The sequence below is a fragment of the Drosophila erecta genome, unplaced genomic scaffold (genome assembly GCF_003286155.1).
Source record: "Drosophila erecta strain 14021-0224.00,06,07 unplaced genomic scaffold, DereRS2 tig00000152-arrow-arrow-pilon, whole genome shotgun sequence".
Classification (NCBI taxonomy): Eukaryota; Metazoa; Arthropoda; class Insecta; order Diptera; family Drosophilidae; genus Drosophila; species Drosophila erecta.
In genome coordinates this window covers 991,637-1,011,255 of record NW_020825211.1, presented here as the reverse complement: position 1 = coordinate 1,011,255, position 19,619 = coordinate 991,637, and the positions used below count along the sequence as shown (strand labels likewise).

The following is a 19,619-nucleotide window of genomic DNA, read 5'->3' as shown; positions in this document are numbered from 1 at the left end:
AAGCGCCAGCAACAAAAACAAACCGAAACACAACAAACCCAACAACAACAGCCAACAATGTGAATTGCTTTTTTTTTCCTTATTAATTGTAAACGAAAACCGAATCAAGTGCAGTAAAAATTAAACACACGCATATATAATATATGGTCAAAATATTTATATATCTATGTGTAGCAAAAAGCCGCCAAAAACAAATCACGTAAAAGATGTAAGATAGCGGAAAAAAAGGCGGAAAGAAAAGGAAGAGAAAGAGAAGAGAGCCAAACCAACAACCGTTCTTTTTCGCTCAGTGGAGGCAGGCAGGCAACAACAAACAAACAAACAAACAATAACAAGAGCCGCCCAGCCAAGGTCAACTTTTGGTGTTTTTGGGGCCCAACAACACAAAATGCACGCGTGTGTCTGCTGCTGTTCGACAAACAACAATTGCAACAACAAGAACAACGACGGCAGCAGCAGCAGCAGCAGTAACCACAACAACAACGACAGCAGCAGCAGCAGCAGCAGCAGCAGCATCATCAGCAGCAGCAGCAACAACAACAAATTGCAGCTAAGAAAGCGCAGGGCAGAAGTCGTCGTCGAAGAAGAGGAAGAGGTACTGGTCAAGTGGGCGCAGGATAAGAACAAGCATCAAGAGGAGCAGGAGGAGCACCAGGCGGTGGAGGAGTTGTCTGCTGGCCAACGCGCCAGTGGCGGCGACAACGACAACGATCTCAACGGCGCCGCAACGAGAAGGCGGTGGTGGCTGCGCGATCCTCCAGGATCAGCGGAAGCGGCAGAAGGAGAAGGAAAAGGCGAAGGAGTGGGAGTGGCAGTGGAAGTGGGAGCAGCCGAAGCAGCCGAAGCAGCCGGAGCAGCGGGCACAGGACCGACGACGTGGTGGTGGCCAGCTCTATCCGTTGACGTTGCGGTGACGATAGCGCCGGCTACGTTGTTGCTGTCGTTGCAGCGGCAATTAGCAAAGGAATTATCTAAAACAACAACTACAACTACAACAAGGACAACAACAACAACAACAATAACAAAAATAATAACAAAAACAACAGAAGCAACATCATTAGCAATAAAAAGCGAAGCAGAAGCGATAATATCACTATTAAAAGCCAGCATCGCCACCATCATTGATTTTCACCAGATCCCAAAACACCAACAATACCAAAACCAAATCCCAATCCTCGCCAGCCACGCCTTTTGAGTGCCTCTTTGTGTGTTGTGTATTGTGCGTGCGTGCGTGTGTTGCAAAGTGTCAAAACTAATCAAGGAATCTACAACGTATAACACTAAACACTTAACCAAACCAAACAACTGTCAAAAGTGACAGACGGAAAAAGAGTTGAAGAAGAAGAAACAGCACAGGCTTTGTGACAAGTTCCAAAAGCGAAAAATCAGAACACAATCGAACTTCGACATTGTCGGTTTATTAGAGAGTTAACAAAAAAAACAGAAAAAAAACACAGAAAGGCGAATCAAAAGTTCAAAAACTAACAGAAACTATTGAACTCGTTAGAAACCCAGAGGAATTCCTCAGATTTCCCGAACGTTTTTTCGTCATCGTGTTTGTTTTTTTTTTTTTTTTATTCTTGGATTCGCGTGCGTCAGCAACGGAAGAATCCAACTAACTCTATATGATGGCCGATCACTTAGACGAACCGCCCCAAAAGCGGGTTAAAATGGATCCAAGTGAGTACCGAAGCCAGAAGATTACATTTTTATCACTTCAATTTTTTTTGTCTGAATGAAAATTCCAGTATTAATTGACATTTCAGAAGCCGGCATTTTGATCTTTTTCTATGAGGATTTTTTTTAAGTCTTAAATGATTTTAAGGATAAGCCTCACAGACAATAACTTGTAAAGAATGAATTTCGCCAGTCATTTTTCAATATGAATTCGATAAAGATTGAGTCTATCCTAAGATTTTTTCTGTAAGGATCATTTACGAAAAACCCTTGCTTAAAACCATTTCGAATTTTCTTCCTTTAGCGGACATCTCCTACTTTCTGGAGGAGAACCTGCCCGATGAGTTGGTGTCCTCGAGCAGCGGCTGGTCGGATCAGCTGACCGGCGGAGCAGGCGGTGGCAATGGAGGTGGCGGCGCCTCCGGTGTAACCACAAACTCCACATCCGGCCCAAATCCCGGTGGTGGACCCAATAAACCGGCAGCCCAAGGACCCGGTCCCGGCTCTGGCACTGGCGGAGTCGGTGTTGGAGTCAATGTGACCGTCGGCGGTGTTGTCGGCGTTGTGCCTTCCCAGATGAACGGAGCCGGCGGCGGCAACGGATCCGGTACGGGTGGTGACGACGGCAGTGGCAACGGCTCCGGAGCGGGCAACAGGATCAGTCAAATGCAGCATCACCAGCAGCTACAGCACCTACTCCAGCAGCAGCAACAGGGCCAGAAAGGTGCCATGGTGGTGCCTGGCATGCAGCAGCTGGGCAGCAAGTCGCCCAACCTACAGTCCCCCAACCAGGGTGGCATGCAGCAGGTGGTGGGCACTCAGATGGGTATGGTCAACTCAATGCCCATGTCGATATCGAATAATGGCAACAATGGCATGAACGCCATACCAGGTGAGTAATCATACTTGTACCCCATGTACTTGGTTATCCAAGCTGCAAGGAGTTGTATATAGCGACAGTCATTTGAAAACACCATCTTGTTGCATCTTCCGCAGGCATGAACACCATTGCGCAGGGCAATCTGGGAAACATGGTGCTGACCAACAGCGTTGGCGGCGGCATGGGCGGCATGGTCAATCATCTCAAGCAGCAGCCTGGCGGCGGCGGCGGTGGCATGATCAATGCCGTTTCGGTACCAGGAGGACCTGGATCAGGAGCTGGAGGCGTTGGAGCTGGCGGCGGAGGAGCCGTTACCCCGAACCAGGGCATGCATATGCAGAACGGCCCGATGATGGGACGCATGGTGGGGCAACAGCATATGCTTCGTGGCCCCCATCTCATGGGCGCCGCTGGAGGAGCTGGTGGGCCTGGAAATGGACCTGGTGGCGGCGGACCACGCATGCAGAATCCCAACATGCAAATGAGTGAGTTTCTAGTTTCCATCTAGTCCAGATCTAGTGGATTCCCAGCATGGAATTGAATCGATGGCTAATGTAAGGTTTTCGTCCGTTTGCAGCTCAACTCAACAGTCTGCCCTACGGAGTGGGTCAGTATGGTGGACCAGGCGGTGGCAACAACCCCCAGCAACAGCAGCAGCAGCAGCAACAACTCCTCGCCCAGCAGATGGCCCAAAGAGGCGGCGTCGTACCGGGCATGCCGCAGGGCAATCGACCCGTCGGCACAGTGGTGCCCATGTCCACACTCGGCGGCGATGGTTCAGTGCCCGCGGGGCAGCTGGTCAGCGGGAATCCTCAGCAGCAACAGATGCTAGCGCAACAGCAGACCGGAGCCATGGGCCCACGTCCTCCGCAACCCAACCAGCTGCTCGGTCACCCCGGACAGCAGCAGCAACAGCAGCCCGGCACCTCGCAGCAGCAGCAACAGGGCGTTGGACTCGGAGGAGCAGGCGTTGTGGCCAATGCAGGAACCGTTGCTGGCGTGCCGACAGTGGCAGGCGGCGGAGCCGGTGGCGCCGTACAAGCCAGCGGCCCTGGTGGCGCCAATCGCGATGTGCCCGACGACCGTAAGCGACAGATCCAGCAGCAACTGATGCTCCTCCTCCATGCACACAAGTGTAATCGCAGGGAGAACCTGAATCCGAACAGGGAGGTGTGCAACGTCAACTACTGCAAGGCGATGAAATCAGTGCTGGCCCACATGGGCACGTGCAAACAGAGCAAGGACTGCACCATGCAGCATTGTGCCTCCTCGCGGCAAATCCTCTTGCATTACAAGACGTGCACGAACAGTGGCTGCGTAATTTGCTATCCCTTCCGGCAGAATCATTCGGTTTTTCAAAATGCGAATGTGCCGCCAGGAGGCGGGCCGGCTGGAATTGGAGGTGCGCCTCCAGGTGGCGGCGGAGCGGCTGGTGGAGCGGCTGGAGCTGGCGGTAATCTTCAGCAGCAACAGCAGCAGCAGCAACAACAGCAGCAGAACCAGCAGCCCAACCTGACGGGTCTGGTGGTGGACGGCAATCAAGGACAGCAGGTTGCACCTGGAGGTGGCCAAAACACTGCCATAGTTCTGCCCCAGCAGCAGGGAGCGGGCGGTGCACCGGGTGCGCCGAAAACGCCTGCGGACATGGTGCAACAATTGACCCAACAGCAGCAGCAGCAACAGCAGGTGCACCAGCAGCAGGTTCAACAGCAGGAACTCCGTCGATTCGATGGCATGGGCCAAGTTGGACTCTCGCCGGTGCCAGCTGGCGGTATGCAGCAGCAGGGATTGCCTCCTGTGATTCGCATGCAAGGCGCTCAGCCGGCCGTCAGGGTTCTGAGACCAGGTAGACCTGGCGGCCAAACTGGACCCAATGTTCTGCCGAACGATGTTAACAGCCTGCATCAACAACAGCAACAGATGCTCCAGCAGCAGCAGCAGGGCCAGAATCGACGACTCGGTGGCCTGGCAACCATGGTAGAGCAACAACAACAGCAGCAGCAGCAACAGCAACAACCCAATCCCGCCCAGCTGGGTGGCAACATTCCAGCACCACTCTCTGTTAACGTCGGTGGCTTTGGCAATACCAATTTCGGTGGTACAGCAGCCGGCGGAGCCGTGGGAGCCAACGACAAGCAGCAGCTGAAGGTGGCCCAAGTGCATCCGCAGAGCCATGGCGTCGGAGCGGGCGGAGCAGCAGCGGGCGCCGGTGCGAGTGGTGGCCAAGTGGCAGCTGGTTCCAGTGTCCTAATGCCAGCCGATACCACGGGCAGTGGTAATGCAGGCAATCCCAACCAGAATGCTGGCGGTGGAGCAGGAGGTGCCGGTGGTGGCAATAGCGGAAACTCCGGTCCTTCGGGCGACAACGAGAAAGACTGGCGGGAATCGGTGACCGCCGATCTGCGCAACCATCTCGTCCACAAACTGGTGCAGGCCATCTTCCCCACCTCGGATCCCACGACCATGCAGGACAAACGGATGCATAATCTCGTGTCCTACGCGGAAAAGGTCGAGAAGGACATGTACGAAATGGCCAAGTCCAGATCGGAGTACTATCACCTGCTGGCCGAAAAGATCTACAAAATCCAAAAGGAGCTGGAGGAGAAGCGGCTGAAACGTAAGGAGCAGCACCAGCAGATGCTGATGCAGCAGCAAGGCGTTGCGAATCCAGCGGCTGGAGGAGCGGCCGGCGGAGCAGGCAGTGCAGCTGGTGGAGCGGGCGGTGTAGTCTTGCCCCAGCAGCAGCAGCAGCAACAACAACAGCAGCAGCAGCAGGGTCAGCAGCCCCTGCAGAGCTGTATCCATCCCAGCATCAGTCCAATGGGCGGTGTGATGCCTCCGCAGCAGCTGCGTCCGCAGGGACCACCTGGAATACTGGGTCAGCAGGCGGCAGCAGTCCTGGGCGTCGGCGTGGGAGTCACCAACAACATGGTGACCATGCGCAGTCATTCGCCCGGTGGCAACATGCTCGCCTTGCAGCAACAACAGCGCATGCAGTTCCCGCAACAACAGCAACAACAACCGCCCGGATCCGGAGCCGGCAAAATGCTGGTCGGCCCACCAGGACCCAGTCCCGGTGGCATGGTAGTCAATCCCGCGCTTTCGCCTTATCAAACGACCAATGTGCTCACCAGTCCGGTGCCCGGGCAGCAGCAACAGCAGCAGTTCATCAATGCGAACGGCGGCACTGGCGCCAATCCTCAGCTGAGCGAGATCATGAAGCAGCGACACATTCACCAGCAGCAGCAACAGCAGGTGCAGCAGCAACAACAGCAGCAGCAGCAGCAGGGAATGCTGTTGCCGCAGTCGCCATTCAGCAATGCCACACCTCTACAACAACAGCAGCAGCAGCAGCAGGCGACTAGCAACAGCTTTAGCTCACCAATGCAGCAGCAGCAGCAGCAGCAGCAACAGCAACAGCAGCAGCAGCAAGGCCAGCAACAGCAACAACAGAAGCCCGGCAGTGTGCTGAACAATATGCCGCCCACGCCGACGAGTCTGGAAGCTCTAAATGCGGGGTCTGGAGCGCCGGGAACGGGAGGATCCGCCTCCAATGTGACGGTTTCAGCTCCGAGCCCATCGCCTGGCTTCCTGTCCAACGGCCCGTCGATTGGCACGCCCTCCAACAATAATAATAGTAGTAGTGCTAACAACAACCCGCCCTCGGTGAGCAGTCTAATGCAACAACCGCTGAGCAATCGGCCGGGTACGCCTCCTTATATACCCGCCTCCCCAGTGCCGGCGACAAGTGCCTCCGGATTGGCGGCGAGCAGTACGCCCGCATCAGCAGCAGCCACCTGTGCGAGTAGTGGCAGTGGCAGCAATAGCAGCAGTGGAGCCACTGCAGCGGGTGCAAGTTCCACGTCATCATCATCCTCGGCGGGCTCGGGTACGCCACTCAGCTCGGTCTCGACTCCTACTTCGGCCACAATGGCCACCAGCAGCAGCAGCGGTGGTGGTGCCAGCGGAGCAGGAGGCGGATCATCCACTACGCCCGCTAGCAATCCACTGCACCTCATGTCTGGAGGAACGGCAGGAGGCGGAACGGGAGCGACGACCACCACATCGACCTCATTGAGCAGTCGCATGATGAGCAGCTCCAGCAGTCTCTCCTCCCAGATGGCTGCCCTGGAGGCTGCGGCGCGGGACAACGACGATGAGACACCATCGCCGTCCGGTGAGAATACGAATGGCAGTGGTGGCAGTGGAAATGCCGGCGGTATGGCCTCCAAGGGCAAGCTGGACTCCATTAAGCAGGATGACGATATCAAGAAGGAGTTTATGGACGACAGCTGTGGCGGTAACAACGATAGCTCGCAAATGGACTGCTCGACGGGTGGTGGCAAGGGCAAGAATGTGAACAACGACGGCACCAGCATGATCAAAATGGAGATCAAAACGGAGGAGGGACTCCATGGCGAGGTGAAGATCAAAACGGAAGTCATGGATGTGGACGAGGCTGGTGGATCGACAGCCGGAGAGCATCATGGTGAAGGCGGCGGCGGCAGTGGTGTTGGTGGCGGCAAGGACAACATCAATGGTGCGCACGATGGCGGCGCGGGAGGCGGTGCTGTGGACATAAAGCCCAAGACGGATACGAAACCACTCGTACCGGAACCACTGGCACCCAATGCGGGTGACAAGAAAAAGAAGTGCCGTAAGTACAACATTTTGTTTGCCAGTGAATGGAATTCACATGCCGTGGAAACTTACATTGTTAATATTCACCTATTCTTGTAAACAGAATTCAATCCCGAAGAGCTGCGCACCGCTCTGCTGCCGACGCTGGAGAAGCTCTACAGGCAGGAGCCCGAATCCGTGCCCTTTCGCTATCCAGTTGATCCCCAGGCGCTGGGCATACCCGACTACTTTGAGATCGTTAAGAAGCCCATGGATCTGGGCACCATACGCACCAACATTCAGAATGGCAAGTACAGTGATCCCTGGGAGTATGTGGACGACGTTTGGCTGATGTTCGACAATGCCTGGCTGTACAATCGCAAAACATCGCGGGTCTATCGCTACTGCACAAAGGTAGGATCGCTGGCAATGATTCCCAAAATGTATCAAGGCTAATGTATATATTTCATTACCTCCTCCATTAGCTTTCCGAAGTTTTTGAGGCGGAGATTGATCCGGTGATGCAGGCACTGGGCTATTGTTGCGGCAGGAAGTACACATTCAATCCACAGGTGCTCTGCTGCTACGGCAAGCAGCTCTGCACGATTCCGCGGGATGCGAAGTACTACAGCTACCAGAACAGGTATGTGTTGATCTGATCCGATCCGATGATCCTCCATTCGTGACCCACAATCCTTCTCGCCAGTCGAGGATATTTGCTTGGCTCCGTTTCGTTTCGTTTCGTTTCTGTTTCTCTGTTTGATGTGAAATGTAATTTAGTTAAACCGCTTGCTCGCTCGTTTATGAATGTTCCAATTCAGCGAGTCCTTCAAACTATTGAAAATCAGAGGCCTGTTTCGGTTGAACGCACTTTTTCCACACAAAATTCAAAACAGTATATATTCAGGCTCTATAGAAATTGTGTATTAAATTATGAAGCCAGAACAGGTCCTGTGATTTAATTATAAACCGCTTGCTCTCTATTACCGATCCAATATAAATGTTCGATGGCTGCTTTCAGTATTTTTATCGTATAAACAGTCAGTTGTGCACTAATTTAATGGCTTTGATCCCTGATCCTTTATGCTCCTTTCCTCCCTCTCCCCTTCCTTTCTCCACTGTGTTTTCTGTGTCTGTGATTTATTGCAAATGTTGCTGTGTATATAAAATCCACGAAACTACATCAAATTACACTGCACTAGGAAATTCGATAGAATATCTATCTAGATATATAACCAAAACCAACACACACACATATGCCCAAGTTATCTGATGCTTGGTGCACTTCCTGATCTCCTACATGGCCATTAAATATTTTGGATTTAATCCATCGCAATGCGATTTAAGGTTTAACATTCCACATATTTCGAATAGTCGGAACCGAGCAAAACGAAACAAAAACAGGGAATTTAAAACCTTATAAGAATCTAAGAAATCTGATCATGAGTAGATTGAAAGATTAAATATCCCACCATTACCATAACTAGTGTTGTGAACTCAAAAACAGTTTTTTGGGATATTTACTCTCTTTATAATCAAAATGCAAGATCTGTTTTAATGTCAAAATACAAAGGATTCGAGAGAGATCCAATCTTATAGAAGTGAAACCATCTTATAGATATTATTACTAGATACCTTAAGAATCCCAAAATATTTTAACTGTTTATGTATATAGATAAAATTGAGTTTAGTAAAACAGATCTCGCATAGTAAGTGCTTTAATTATCCCAATTTGTCTATGTAATGATCGTAATTCTTGTGGGATATTAGAGCCCCTATATTGATATTGATTGTATCCCTTAAATGTTGTATTAATGTGAACAAATTCTAATCCAAATCGAATCACTCTTATTGTTTCTCTTCCTTTCTTTCTCTTTTCGTTTATTTTGATTTATTTTCTCCCCGGCGACAACTGCAACAAAAACCAAAATAATAATAATTATAATACCTGTTAATCTGTGTCACTTCATAACTGTATTATTGCGTGTCTTTATCAAATTGTATATCTCTCTGTGTGTGTGTGTACCGATATCTGTGTGTGTGTGTGTGACAACAACAAAAATGGAAAAACGAAAAAAAAAAAAAACGAACCACCACACACTCACACTCTCGCGATTGACTAAATGCATATAACCATCTCGCTTGCACGCACACCTGTACATCCGTACATCCGAACACTTGTACACCTGTACACCCATACACCTGTACCTGTACACACGCCTGTGTTGTTGTGTTCCCTTTTTGGCTGCCATCTTCAAAATTCGTCCATAAATCAAATAAAATCGTAAACAAAAAAACAAAATAAAAACAAACGCAATCGAACAAAAATCAACAGTCTAAAGGAATACGGTGTCGCCTCAAATAGATACACCTACTGCCAAAAGTGCTTTAACGACATCCAGGGCGATACGGTCACACTGGGCGACGATCCACTGCAATCGCAAACGTAAGTATAAACCCAATGCATATACCATTTTTAGTTACTTATCATATGTCTATCATATACAAGAGGGATCGGTGTTCTAATGGATACATAAGATTATATTACAGTGTCATAGTGCATCATCATAGTTGATCAGTTCAATCTTAGGCAGGAAATGCAAAGAGGTTCTTAAAACACGAATTACTTTGTAACGTACTACTTACTAGATCATCATATTTTACAAATTCCTGATAATGAATATGGATTTCCATACTTAAGCTTCTGAGTACTATAATAATTCTTGCTAAACATTCAAATTTATTACAAACCGAGAAGATTGCTTTTATATAGAATGACATTTAACGAGGTTGTAATAGCTGGATTTTCAATAGATTTATAAGATGAATACGAGTTTAAATAATGCAAAACCATTACCATTCGCCTATACAGCCAAATCAAAAAGGATCAGTTCAAGGAGATGAAGAACGATCACCTCGAGCTGGAGCCGTTTGTCGATTGCCAGGAGTGCGGACGCAAACAGCACCAGATCTGCGTGCTCTGGCTGGACTCCATCTGGCCCGGTGGCTTTGTGTGCGACAACTGCCTGAAGAAGAAGAACTCGAAGCGGAAGGAGAACAAGTTCAATGCCAAACGCCTGCCCACCACCAAGCTGGGCGTGTACATAGAGACGCGAGTGAACAACTTCCTCAAGAAGAAGGAGGCTGGTGCCGGCGAGGTGCACATTCGGGTGGTCAGCTCATCGGACAAGTGTGTGGAGGTGAAGCCCGGGATGCGGCGACGATTCGTGGAGCAGGGCGAGATGATGAACGAGTTTCCCTACCGCGCCAAAGCCCTATTCGCCTTCGAGGAGGTGGACGGCATCGATGTGTGCTTCTTTGGCATGCACGTACAGGAGTATGGATCCGAGTGCCCGGCGCCGAATACGCGTCGTGTGTACATCGCCTATTTGGATTCCGTTCATTTCTTCCGGCCAAGACAGTACCGCACAGCGGTATATCACGAAATCCTGCTCGGTTACATGGACTACGTGAAACAGCTGGGCTACACAATGGCCCATATCTGGGCCTGTCCGCCCTCGGAGGGCGATGACTACATCTTCCACTGCCATCCCACGGACCAGAAGATTCCCAAGCCCAAGCGCCTGCAGGAGTGGTACAAAAAGATGCTGGACAAGGGCATGATCGAGCGCATCATACAGGACTACAAGGATATCCTCAAGCAGGCGATGGAGGACAAACTGGGCTCCGCCGCAGAGCTGCCCTACTTTGAGGGCGACTTCTGGCCCAATGTGCTGGAGGAGAGCATCAAGGAACTGGACCAGGAGGAGGAGGAGAAGCGCAAGCAGGCCGAGGCCGCGGAAGCAGCAGCTGCGGCAAATGTAAGTTGTTAAACGTGAATAATTTGCCTATTATTACAATTGGCTTGCGTGTACCTTATAATTATTTAAATTACTCGCTAATTCAATTTGTATGGTTTGTCTGTGTGTAAAAATCTAACGTAATCTCTTCACAACTCCTGCAGCTTTTCTCCATCGAGGAGAACGAGGTCAGCGGCGATGGCAAAAAGAAGGGCCAAAAGAAGGCCAAGAAGTCGAACAAATCGAAAGCGGCGCAGCGTAAGAACAGCAAAAAGTCCAATGAACATCAATCGGGCAACGATCTCTCCGCCAAGATATATGCGACCATGGAGAAGCACAAGGAGGTCTTCTTTGTCATCCGTCTGCATTCGGCGCAGTCGGCAGCTAGTTTAGCGGTAAGTGTGCTGCGGCTAACCTACTGCCAATTTGGTGAAACTAGACTAACCTGCCTCTTGCATTTTACAGCCCATCCAGGATCCCGATCCGCTGCTCACCTGCGATCTGATGGACGGACGCGATGCCTTCCTGACCCTCGCCCGCGACAAGCACTTTGAGTTCTCGTCACTGCGGCGCGCCCAGTTCTCCACCCTGTCCATGTTGTATGAGCTGCATAACCAGGGCCAGGACAAGTTCGTTTACACCTGCAACCACTGCAAGACGGCTGTGGAGACGCGCTACCACTGCACCGTTTGCGATGTAAGTATTGCTTACTAGTTATGCTCTTTTATAACTAACATATACCGAAACGTACATGATCTAATTTGATGCCTCTCTTCTCCACTCCGCAGGACTTCGATCTGTGTATCGTGTGCAAGGAGAAGGTTGGCCACCAGCACAAGATGGAGAAGCTCGGCTTCGACATCGACGACGGCTCTGCGCTGGCGGATCACAAGCAGGCAAATCCGCAGGAGGCCCGCAAGCAGTCCATCCAGCGATGCATCCAATCGCTGGTGCACGCCTGCCAGTGTCGCGATGCCAACTGCCGTCTGCCATCGTGCCAGAAGATGAAGCGCGTCGTCCAGCATACGAAGAACTGCAAGCGCAAGACCAACGCCGGAGGATGCCCCATTTGCAAGCAGCTCATCGCCCTCTGTTGCTACCACGCCAAGCACTGTCAGGAGCAGAAGTGCCCCGTGCCGTTCTGTCCCAACATCAAGCACAAGCTCAAGCAGCAACAGTCCCAGCAGAAGTAAGTTTGCATCGCTTTGACTTCCGTTTACTTATGTTTAATGGTATATTTAAACACTCGCTAACCGCATCCCTACTCCCTGTCTTTCCCAGATTCCAGCAGCAGCAGTTGCTGCGTCGTCGTGTGGCGCTCATGTCGCGTACAGCAGCTCCAGCGGCACTGCAAGGCCCGGCTGCGGTAAGCGGTCCGACCGTCGTCTCTGGCGGAGTGCCCGTGGTGGGCATGTCCGGTGTGGCTGTTAGCCAACAGGTGATCCCCGGCCAGGCGGGCATACTGCCTCCGGGAGCGGGTGGCATGTCGCCATCTACCGCGGCAGTTCCATCGCCCGTTTCAGGAGGAGCTGGAGCCGGTGGATTGGCTGGAATGGCTGGTATGAGTGGAATGACCTCACCGCATCCGCATCAACCAGGAATTGGCATGAAGCCAGGTGGCGGTCACTCGCCGTCGCCAAATGTGCTGCAAGTGGTGAAGCAGGTCCAGGAAGAGGCAGCTCGTCAGCAGGTTTCGCATGGCGGTGGATTCGGCAAGGGTGTGCCCATGGCGCCGCCCGTGATGAATCGTCCAATGGGAGGCGCAGGACCCAACCAAAATGTTGTCAATCAACTCGGCGGCATGGGCGTTGGAGTTGGAGGTGTCGGCGGTGTTGGCGTCGGAGGCGTTGGCGGTGTGGGTGTTAATCAACTCAATTCGAGTGGCGGTGGCAATACACCAGGTGGCCCCATTCCTGGCTCCGGTATGAATCACCTTATGTCCATGGATCAGTGGGGCGGTGGCGGAGCCGGCGGCGGTGGTGCCAATCCCGGCGGAGGTAATCCGCAAGCGCGCTATGCCAACAATACTGGCGGCATGCGCCAGCCCGCCCAGATGATGCAAACAAATCTGATAGCGCCGCAGCAACAGCAGCAGATGATGGGCGGACTGGGCGGACCCAACCAACTGGGAGGTGGACAAATGCCAGTCGGCGGACAGCACGGCGGAATGGGAATGGGCATGGGAGCGCCGCCAATGGCCGGAACTGTTGGCGGAGTGCGTCCAACTCCCGGAGCAGGAGGTGGCGGTGGAAGTGCGACTGGCGGCGGTCTGAATACCCAGCAACTCGCCCAGATTATGCAGAAGATCAAGAACAATCCCACCAACGAGAGCAACCAACACATCCTCACCATACTGAAACAGAATCCGCAGATCATGGCGGCAATCATCAAGCAGCGCCAGCAGAGCCACCAGCAAATCAATGCGGCGGCGGGTGGAGGTGCACCTGGCCCCGGTGGTGGAGCCTTGCAGCAGCAGCAGGCGGGCAACGGACCTCAGAATCCCCAGCAGCAGCAGCAGCAACAACAGCAGCAGCAGCAGCAGCAACAAGTGATGCAGCAACAGCAGTTGCAGCACATGATGAACCAGCAGCAGGGCGGCGGCGGTCCACAGCAGATGAATCCCAACCAGCAGCAGCAGCAGCAGGTAAATCTCATGCAGCAGCAGCAACAAGGTGGACCCGGAGGACCAGGTTCTGGACTTCCCACGCGCATGCCCAACATGCCCAATACCTTGGGCATGCTGCAGAGCCTTCCGCCCAACATGTCGCCCGGCGTTTCCGCTCAGGGAGGAATGGTAAGTGCCCAGAACAATGGCAATCTCCAAAAACAATAGAATAGTCCCTGCAAAAGCCTTATTATTTGAAACTTTTTTTTTTATCTATTGCTTAAATAAGCAATGATGTGGTGTAGTCTGTTCGCCGAATTTCAGTAGTCCTATTTTATTGTAGTTTATATCGTCTTTCAAATGACCCTAACAATGGAGTTAGCCCTATGATTTCCCGCTTTTATACTGAGAAAACATTCCACCCTCGACACAGGTGCCCAACCAGAACTGGAACAAGATGCGTTACATGCAGATGAGCCAGTACCCGCCACCGTATCCGCAACGCCAGCGTGGTCCGCACATGGGCGGAGCGGGACCCGGTCCCGGCCAGCAACAGTTCCCCGGTGGCGGAGGTGGAGCGGGCAACTTCAATGCGGGCGGTGCTGGTGGTGCAGGAGGCGTTGTGGGTGTGGGCGGCGTGCCCGGAGGAGCTGGCTCGGTGCCCGGTGGCGATCAGTACTCGATGGCGAATGCGGCGGCTGCATCCAATATGCTGCAACAGCAGCAGGGTCAGGTGGGCGTCGGAGTGGGCGTTGGTGTGAAGCCAGGACCCGGCCAACAGCAACAGCAGATGGGCGTGGGCATGCCGCCGGGTATGCAGCAGCAGCAGCAGCAGCAGCAACAACAGCAGCAGCAGCAACAGCAACCGCTGCAGCAGCAGCAAATGATGCAGGTGGCAATGCCGAATGCGAATGCCCAGAATCCGTCGGCGGTGGTGGGCGGACCCAATGCTCAGGTGATGGGTCCACCGACGCCGCACTCCCTGCAGCAGCAGCTAATGCAATCGGCCCGCTCATCGCCGCCCATTCGGTCGCCACAGCCAACGCCATCGCCACGTTCGGCTCCATCGCCACGTGCTGCTCCCTCCGCCTCGCCAAGGGCACAGCCCTCGCCGCACCATGTGATGAGCAGCCACTCGCCGGCGCCGCAGGGACCGCCCCATGACGGTATGCACAATCATGGCATGCATCATCAGTCGCCACTGCCAGGAGTGCCGCAGGATGTTGGCGTGGGCGTTGGTGTCGGTGTCGGCGTTGGTGTTAATGTCGGCAACGTGGGCGTGGGCAACGCCGGAGGAGCCCTGCCCGACGCCTCCGACCAGCTGACCAAGTTCGTGGAGAGACTCTAGTGCAGCAACAGCAGCAGCAGCAGCGCCACCACCACCAGCACCACCAACACCACCAGCTACAATGGTTGGTAGCCGCCGTGGCAGAGGGCCAGACTGAATGGATGCCCAGTAGCCCAGTAGCCCAGTAGCCGGAGACAGGACGACGATGACGACGACCAACATCATTAATCAGCCAGCAGGGATCACCAGTGTGTGTTAAACTAATTAACAATTATTACTAACTAAATCCATTTTTTTTTTCCAAAACCACTGCACCCCTATTTGTATAGTGTTATAATTAAACCAATAACAATCGCGCCTAATTTGTACTGTAGATTAAGATGACCCACCATTAATGCCACTAACAATCCGTTATTATTTAAGTCTAGGACAAAATTTGAACAAAGCATTATGATTCGATTTCCATTTTATGTCCGCGATTTAGCAAATATATATATCATATATTTCATATGCCCCCTACAACACACACACACCATGTATTAATGACTGCAAATTCCACCACCTTCGTTTCCACCAAAACAGATATCGAAAAACAGAAGCATATAGATCGGGATTAGGAGGAGCTACAGATAGACGAATAGACATCTCGATGTGACGGCGTTTAAAACGTTGAGCGAAAGCTAAATACCCTTCCTTAGTGCACTCACATCGAAACGTAAAGTAACATTATTCAAATGGTTACTCTGCCACTAGAAAGCAAACGAAAAGCAATCTGTAGCAAGTGTTTGTCAAGATTGTGAGACAGCATAGCATGTTGTAAAGTTGAATTAAGTTTTTTGTACCCTTGTAGTGTTGTAAGCTAGATGACCGAATACGATGACGCCGACGACGACGACAAGGAAGAGGACGAGGACGAGGACGAGGACAGCCACAACAACGAAGTGACTCAATTCACCCGACCATTCGCATCTGCATCCGCATCCGCATCCGCACAAGAAATATATAGCCTATAGTGAACATGTGCCTCTTGGCGATCGGCAGTTAATTAAGTGCTCCTTATAGGAGCTTCAAATTGGGAACACGCATATAGAGTAAATACATATTTTTATACACAGATCGAACGGAATAGGAATCTGAATCTGAATCTGAATCGAACTCGAACGCGAACTTGAAATTGATATCGGGCATCCGGCGCATACATGCCTCACCTCATTTGAGCCCGAAATCGAAATCAAAAAAAGATCGAGTTCGAGGAGGAGAAGGCAATTAGGAGAATCATGAATCAGGACAGTAGCAAACGATACACCAAACAGATGAGCAGAGGATTAGGAGTAGGATTAGGATGGACTGGACGGGTTAGCAGCGATGCGAAGCGAGTATGATGATTAACAAGAGCAACAAAATAGCAATAGCCAAAATGCTTTGAAAACAATTTTAGGGTACTTGAACTAATTAGGAACTAACATTTACAACATATATGCATACGTAGGACAACAAATTAGTGTTGTAATTTCTTACAAATTGTTCACGATTGATTGTTTATATTGTTCAAGGACGATTTTAGCCTAAGCACCCCGCCCCCCATGTGTGTGTGTGTGTGTGTGTGCGTGTACGTGTGTGTGCGCGTGTGTGCGTGAGTGCGTGCGAGTGTGTCTGCGCGTTCCTAATTCTTCGATTATATTACATCCATTCAATTTTCGATCTTTTTGTACATAACTTGAGGTTTTACTTAGTATTTGATTTTGTGATAGCGAAAGGAAAAGGATATGGGGGGAGCGCCAGGAAACCCATTTGTCTCAAAAGCAGGAAGCAGGTTATTTAACGGGGTACGCAGGATTGATTGCTATTTATTAACGCTAAAAATAAAACAATTTAAAACAAAAACCATCTAGGCTATAAACTTTTAGGCTAAAATGCGATTTAGGTTTATCACTATTTATTAGACGTAGTCTGTAGTTTTCAACTGGGTTTATTTTATTAATCGGATATATATCATGTCTAACTATCATTATTTTTTTGTCTTATATCTAAAATGGTATGTGGAAGCTATTGTTTTCGTTTTCAAACTGTATTCATTCTACCAGTTGCCGCCGCCCAAGAAACAGAAAGAGACAGCAAGAGAGCGAGACAGTAGATGTGTAGGAGGGGATTTTGTAAATTTTAGATACTAGGATACTTATTCACTGCGCATAAAAATGCCTTCAATTGCGACATCAGCAAGTAACTAACATAACTGTAAATACCCAACACACACACAAACAATACGAATACAAGTAAACACAATATAAAGATATATATATATATATACATATATATATATTATATTGATAATAAAATATATATTTACCGATTACTTACTGATAGGTGTAGTAGGTCACTCGTACGCGAAAGTTGGTAAAATCCAATGATTAGTTCGTAAGCCGCGCATTCATATATCGAAACAATCGGTTATATCGTTTATATTAGGATCGATCGACACCGCGACACACACACACACACACACACATATGGCATATAAATACATATATATATCGCGATATATACTTTTAGTTAGTGTTTTTAAACGAAACGCGCAGAGTTTCCTTAGCTAAGCGAAAGACAAAAACAAAAAATGGGAGAATCAACTAAATAAGCTGCGCCTGCCAACGATAAAACCGATAAAAAAAAAAACCGAGGAGAATGCGATACCCACGCTGCGCTGCACACAATCAAAAAACAAAAAAAAACATTAAACGTTAAACAGACACCAAATAAAAACAAAAACTAAAGTAAAGCAACTTTAAATATATATTATTATATAGAAACGAAAACATACTCAAGTCACTGGGCTCTGCCGCCGAATGCCTTTGTACTTTTAACGTATGGAACAATGATCGGTAATTGATTATCGACAATCGTTGATCGGTAATGTTGCGATAACAAGACGCTGCCTTTAAAACGCAGACGCCGCGTGCTGGTGCAAAAAAATAGATATCACAAAAAATAACGCAAAATGAGTTATCGGATTAGCGGGCGCAGCTTTTAATTATTAATTAAGCCCACGATAGTAACCAAAAATAAGAAGAGAGAGCGAAAGAGAGAGAGAGAGAGAGAAAAAGCTGCTTGCCGTCTTTTCTGCGAATTGTTTTTGTTTTTTTTTTTTTTTTAACCTCAGCAGTCAACAGCAATGAACAAAGTTATGAGTGTGAAAGAGAGCGAGCGAGAGAGTGAGTGAGCGAGTGCGAGTGGCAGACACATCAATTATCGTTTTTTAACCGTTTTGTGTGTGAGAGCGACGGAAACAGCGAACGGAAGAGTGAAAGAGAGAGCATATTCCAAAACTATTTGTGATTACAATTATATATGATGATGATGATGATGAAGAAGAAAGCGGAAGTAAAGAAAGCTGGAAGCCAGAAAACCAGAAAACTTAGAAACAACACAAAGCGCATTAACCGGATGATACCTAGATTTTAAGCCTTAGTCTACAGCCAGCGCTATATACACATTTATATACATACATAGGTACGATCGATCGCACGAGAGCGTGGGATATATATATATATATATACATAATATGGTTAAGCCAACAATTGTAAATTATAAATGAACATTTATTCTTGATGCAGCAAAGAAAATGCAGAAAAGAAACAAAAACGAGAAAATGAAAACGTTAACCGAAGACGAAGCACTTTGCTAAGCGCGTTTATTATTATGCATACAAAATGTAATTTCTTATAACAAAAACCCAGAAAAAACACAAAACAAAAAAAAAAAGAACTTGAGAGGAGGAAAGAGAAAATGAATAACAAATACGAAAATAAAAACAAAAACAAAGGATGTGAAGGATAGATAAGTCAAGTGTAAAGTAAACCAAGCCTTAGTAAAAACTAGTTCTAACACAACAACCACGACAACAAAAAGAAAAAATCAAGAGAAATGAAAAGAAATGGTAAAACAAAAACGAAAGAAAACGATTGATACTAATAACTAATATTAATAATGAGTACGATAATGTTTATGCTAATGATTACGATAACGATAAATGATAATGATAATGATAAACCGTTATGACATAATACCTACTTGTAAAATAGTGCGAAAGTTAAGCTGATAAGATGACTTTGACTTTTCTATCAGATTTCATTAATTTAATGACCCCCTACCCCACCCCAGTCCACACAAAAAACACACATACATACAGACACACACACACACACGCATACACATCCATTGCTTGAGTGTATGATTAAACATAAATATATAAATATTTTTTTTACTATTATTACGATGATTATAATTATTAATATTATTATTGTTTTCTACCAATCTCTATTTCCAACTTTATTTCCCCTCCGTTTTTGTCGTATTGATCCAAAATCACAGTAAACCAAGCGAAACAAAACAAAGCAAACAAAAACAACAAAATAAAAAACCAACAACATTGTAATTAACTAAATACTTTGCTTGAAAGTGTAAAATAAATTAATTTAAATAAAAATTATGAAATTAAAATGAATGACCATAGAGGGTTGCTTTTTTTACGGCGGGAATACTCCTACTTTGAATAAAATACTTACTTTATAAATGGATCTTAATATCATCGCTGATTATATAAATTGCCGTAGTGCCCGATCATTGTTCAAAAATAATGCTCGATAATGGCCATATACCATGCATACGTTTTACAAATTTAAATATAACCCAAGAAAAGTGTGGTTCATGATGATAAGGCAGCAGGTGCCTCCTGTTTGGGGAATTCAAAATCGA

The 19,619-nt window shown here is 48.8% G+C and overlaps 2 protein-coding genes across 3 annotated transcripts; both read left to right on the top strand.

Moving 5' to 3' along the window:
- Positions 1 to 2: 2 nt before the first annotated feature.
- Positions 3 to 1,199, top strand: LOC113564590. Its single transcript, XM_026982710.1, has one exon. The coding sequence runs from the start codon at positions 389 to 391 to the stop codon at positions 1,193 to 1,195; it is 807 nt and encodes a 268-aa protein (XP_026838511.1). The 5' UTR covers positions 3 to 388; the 3' UTR covers positions 1,196 to 1,199.
- A 377-nt stretch (positions 1,200 to 1,576) lies between these two features.
- On the top strand, positions 1,577 to 19,014 carry LOC6551725 (histone acetyltransferase p300). 2 transcript variants are annotated; one of them, XM_001977268.3, is made up of 13 exons: positions 1,577 to 1,680; positions 1,982 to 2,569; positions 2,674 to 3,042; positions 3,135 to 7,214; positions 7,302 to 7,591; positions 7,663 to 7,820; positions 9,513 to 9,623; positions 10,050 to 10,998; positions 11,142 to 11,372; positions 11,443 to 11,673; positions 11,766 to 12,166; positions 12,259 to 13,771; positions 14,016 to 19,014. In XM_001977268.3, exons 1-13 carry the CDS (start codon positions 1,626 to 1,628, stop codon positions 14,928 to 14,930), a joined length of 9,891 nt encoding a protein of 3,296 aa, XP_001977304.1. In that variant the 5' UTR covers positions 1,577 to 1,625; the 3' UTR covers positions 14,931 to 19,014. The 2 variants fall into 2 exon arrangements, with proteins under 2 accessions (XP_001977304.1, XP_015011063.1); XM_015155577.2 differs by having other exon boundaries at positions 3,117 to 7,214.
- Positions 19,015 to 19,619: the final 605 nt, after the last annotated feature.